The sequence below is a fragment of the Pterocles gutturalis genome, unplaced genomic scaffold (genome assembly GCF_000699245.1).
Source record: "Pterocles gutturalis isolate BGI_N339 unplaced genomic scaffold, ASM69924v1 scaffold51677, whole genome shotgun sequence".
NCBI lineage: Eukaryota > Metazoa > Chordata > Aves > Pterocliformes > Pteroclidae > Pterocles > Pterocles gutturalis.
Genome location: NW_010112171.1, coordinates 1 through 4,319, shown reverse-complemented (window position 1 = coordinate 4,319; position 4,319 = coordinate 1). Strand labels below are relative to the sequence as shown.

General features: G+C 42.8%; 1 protein-coding gene across 1 annotated transcript; it reads left to right on the top strand.

The window, feature by feature from the left end:
* The first annotated feature begins 570 nt into the window (after nt 1-570).
* On the top strand, nt 571-1,587 carry XCR1 (chemokine (C motif) receptor 1). Its single transcript, XM_010073933.1, has one exon. The coding sequence runs from the start codon at nt 571-573 to the stop codon at nt 1,585-1,587; it is 1,017 nt and encodes a 338-aa protein (XP_010072235.1).
* Nucleotides 1,588-4,319: the final 2,732 nt, after the last annotated feature.

Here is a 4,319-nt window from a genome sequence, read left to right as displayed (position 1 = left end):
CCAGCACAATTTCAGCCTGAGTCGTGGAGTTTCCTTCCTGCAACTCTACTTCGAAAGAGATCAGTGGCAGGTCTCCTGCTGGCCTCAGTGAAATCAGGATCCAAACAGTACTGAAGGTAAACCTTCATCCAGGACTTCATTTAGACTTTGAACCACTGGTTGGAACCATTACTCATTTTTCTATACCCATTTTTTAGCTTAATTTCATAAAGATATGAGGCTACCGTGACCATGCTGCTCTTGTATGTTCATGTGATTGTACGCGGTCTTCTAAGTCCCAATAGTTTTTGACACTGTTTGGCCAATTTAAGTATTTAAGATCTGGATATTGCTTTGAGGGTAAATCTTTAGTATCTACGTGTTCGTGCTCTAGTCATAGAAGGAAATGACTCCTTTCTCTCCCAAAACCGGGACAAACAAGGTAGTTTCACTGCTGCTTTTTGTCTCTTAAAACAGAAGCCTCCCCAGCAGGAGTTTACTTATTGGGTTGATTTTCACCAAAATTTTGTTTTGATTGTTGGGGTTCTTTGAAGTAGCTGCTGGAGAACAGCGTGAGGTTTGCGCAGACAAATGGATGAAGAAAGTTATCCACCTGATTCAGATGATAATTACTCATATGAATACCCTTTTAACGAGAGCAATGTCTGTGAAATGGGCAACTATTTTGTATTTTACACCCATCTCACTACTGTCCTCTACACTCTGGTGTTTTTGCTCAGCCTGATAGGAAACACCCTGGTGCTATGGATCCTATTCAAATACGAGAACCTCACATCTCTAACGAACGTCTTCATCCTGAATCTCTGTGTCTCTGATTTAGTCTTCTCCTGCATGCTGCCTTTCTGGGCAGTGGACCAGTCCTTTGGGTGGATTTTTGGTGAGTTCCTGTGCAAAGCAGTGAACGCTGTTTTCTCCATCGGCTACTACAGCGGTGTTTTCTTTCTGACTCTCATGACTGTCCTGCGGTACTTGTCCGTAGTGAACCCACTCTCAACTCTGAGATCCCAGACGCAGTGCTGTGGTTTTCTGGTGAGCTTGGTCGTTTGGACTGGTAGCATCTTAATTGTGGTTCCTGAGGTGATTCATACCACAGTGCAAGAAAACTTGGAAGGGGACAAGACCTGTGATTATGCCGACTGGAAATGGAAGAAGGTGGACATTTATCAGAGAAACATACTCTTCCTGTTTTCCTTTGGGGTTATCGTATTCTGTTACTTCAAGATACTGATAATTCTCCTCGGAGCAAGGTCTCGCAGAAAGCACAGGACTGTGAAACTCATCCTTATTATTGTGGTGGCTTTTTTCCTGAGCTGGGCACCTTACAACATCCTCAGCTTTCTCATCACTTTTCCACCACCTACCTGTCAGTATGAAAAGGACTCCAACCTCGCATTTCACATCAGCCGGAAAATTGCTTTCTCCCACTGCTGCCTCAACCCCGTGCTCTATGTGTTTGTTGGAGTCAAGTTCAAGAGGCATTTGTTACGTTTGTGCAGCCAGTATTTACCCTGGGGGAATGGCCAGGTCTCCAGCCCCAGGATCTGCTCTCAAGGCAAATTCCACTATGAAGACGCGTCCATCTACTGAAGCGAGATATAACTATTCGCACTAATCTTGGATGAATTTAGATTTTAAAAGCCATAGACAATCTCTAATTCTGAGAGGCGCTTCCCTGAGAAAGGCACACAAGCATGCTGTGTATGGAAAGTAATAAAAAAAAGTATTTCCAGTGGGATGGAGAGCTGAGAATACTGAGAAGTTACTTCATTGGCCTGTAAGTCTCACCTTTATGATTTTTTGCACAGTGAGATGGATTTTCTCTCATTTATAGTTTCTTTTTAAAAACAAAACCGAAAAAGTTTGCTTTTTCCTTTGGTAGCTAAAATGTCAGGTTTTAACACAAATGATGTTGCATGTTGCTTTCTTGCCTTACTTAAAATACTTGGATTATATACAAAAATGGACCTGTGTGTATTTCTGTAGCTTTTAGTGCTTTACAGGGTTTATCAGTGCTGAACTCACTGGTTCTCTCTTTTGGGGCTCTCGGGATTTACTGGCCTGGGAATAGCTACAAGATCTCAGAATCTCTGAAGTACTTTCTTTTACTTGATCGTAGGTAAATATACATAAAACCAGCTGAGTGCAAAGGTAGTCTAGTGAAATGGGAAGTTTGGGAGAGCCCCAGAAGGAACACAAGCTGTTCAGAAGATACTTCACTAGGATATTGGTTTTCCTCCTGTTATTGCTCCTTCCAGTTTCTGAATATCCCTGCAGGTGGTTGCTGCAGCCCAGCTCCAGAGCAGCACAGGAGCATATTTGCCTCTAAATGCTCTCTTCCTCCTTTTCTCCCTTTGCCATGGTACTGAGAAGAATTCGACTTCCTAAAGAGGTTATAGTGCAAGAACAAATGGCTTTTTTTAATCGCAGGATAGAAATACCTTGCTTTATTTGTAAAATTAATGTTGTGGTGGAGACCAGCCTTTGGCTCTTGTCTCCTGATAAGAGACATTTTGAAATGAATGTGGTTTCTTCTGTACACTTCAAGACTTTGGACTGGGGACTCAATGACTTTAGTTATGAAGAGACAATCTGCTGAAGGACAAATGAGTTCAAATTCTTCTTCTTCTGTTCTGGTAAGCCAGGACCACTTCACTGGCACCAGCAAAGCTCTACAGGAGGAAAACTCTGTGAAGATGAGTGAAAGAAGGTCTTGTGCACCAACATCATCTCAACAAACTGTCATTCAACTCTTTGTCCTAGAGCTACACTACCCTGAAATCTTTACTGTCAGTACATTTTTTATTTATCTAAAATAAGTCAAGAAGTATAACAGAAGCATGAAAGGTTGAAATGATCCTGCTCTGCCCAGTTTTTAACAAGTTATTTAGATCTGTCTGTAGCTTAAGAATAGTTTGTTACAGTATATGTGAGCATGTAAAGGGAACACTTAATATTACCCAATTGTACTGCTGCCTACTGTAACCCAAGTAACTCAGCGTGTGGCAATTTCCCCTCCTGATATAATGAAGTGGTACTAATAAACATTCAGAAACTCAGTGGAATACTACACTGTGACTATTGTTCTCCACCTTTGATAACCACCTATTGAAGTTAAGGTATTTTCAGTTGAAGAAGTAATGGTGAATTTTCATAGATTAATGTAGCTTGGAAGAGACTCTGGAGGCCACCCACTCCTCCACCCTGCCCACGGCAGTGCTACCTTCCCAGTTAGACAAGGCTGCTAAGGACCTTGTCTTGTCAATTCTCCTGTGCCATGGGTAGCACCCCTCTCTCCAGACTGCTGCTAGGAACAGAGACATGTCAGGCACTTGGAGCTATATCCACTGTCAAGAGGAACTATGTTGATGTAGCTTCCACCTTTGTTTATACACATGTGTCACTAAATATCTATATTTCTAAAGCCCCAGGATGTGCCCAGTGCAGGTCTGGGATGGGCAGTCCTCATGTCTCTCTCCTTCTGGGAGAATATAGACTGCTCTAGGTGAAACATAACACTACGGAGACCTTGAACAGTCAATGGCAGTCAATCAACCATTATGTGGTCTAAGCAAATGCAGAACTGGGAGAGAGAAGTTTGTGAAGTAAGAAAGGAGAAATTAATTACTTTCGGAAAACATGGTCTGTCTGGGGGCGGGGAGTGGTGTCAGACTGAGTGGCCGCACTGTTACAACAGTTGTGCAGTGCCAGGGGTGTCTGTACAAAGGATGGCACCTCTAACCCTAGTTCCAAGTCACAGTTAAATGGACATGCCCATGCTGCTCTAATTAAATCCATATTAAATTCAGACCAGTGGGAATGGGAGAACAATCAGCTTCTCCTGCAAGCACTGAGCCTCTTTAATCCTTTCCACTGCTAATGCCAACTGTCTTAAACAAAATAAGCAAACTTAAAATCCACACATTGAGAAAGCATTCTGTTCCTACTAAAGTCAACGGTAATTTTGCTCCTGATAACAATCAGAGCCAAGTCAGACTCTAGAATTATAAATGAGTTGTTGCAAAGGGTCCCAGTGCTTTGGAGCACCCAATGGTGTCCTGCCAGGGACAGGAAGGATTCTTGCCCCCAAGGACGAGTTGGAATCTGGATGATCGGGTAGTGAGATGGATTGTGAACTGGCTGGAGAAAAGAAGCCAGAGAGTTGTGGTGAATGGGATGGAGTCTAGTTGGACGCCTGTATCTAGTGGAGTCCCCCAGGGTTCGGTATTGGGACCAGTGCTATTCAATATATTTTTTCAAATATATGGTTTTCAAGCGTAACTGAAAACTCAGAGTTCATTCTCGGGAGCCAAATGGCAGAA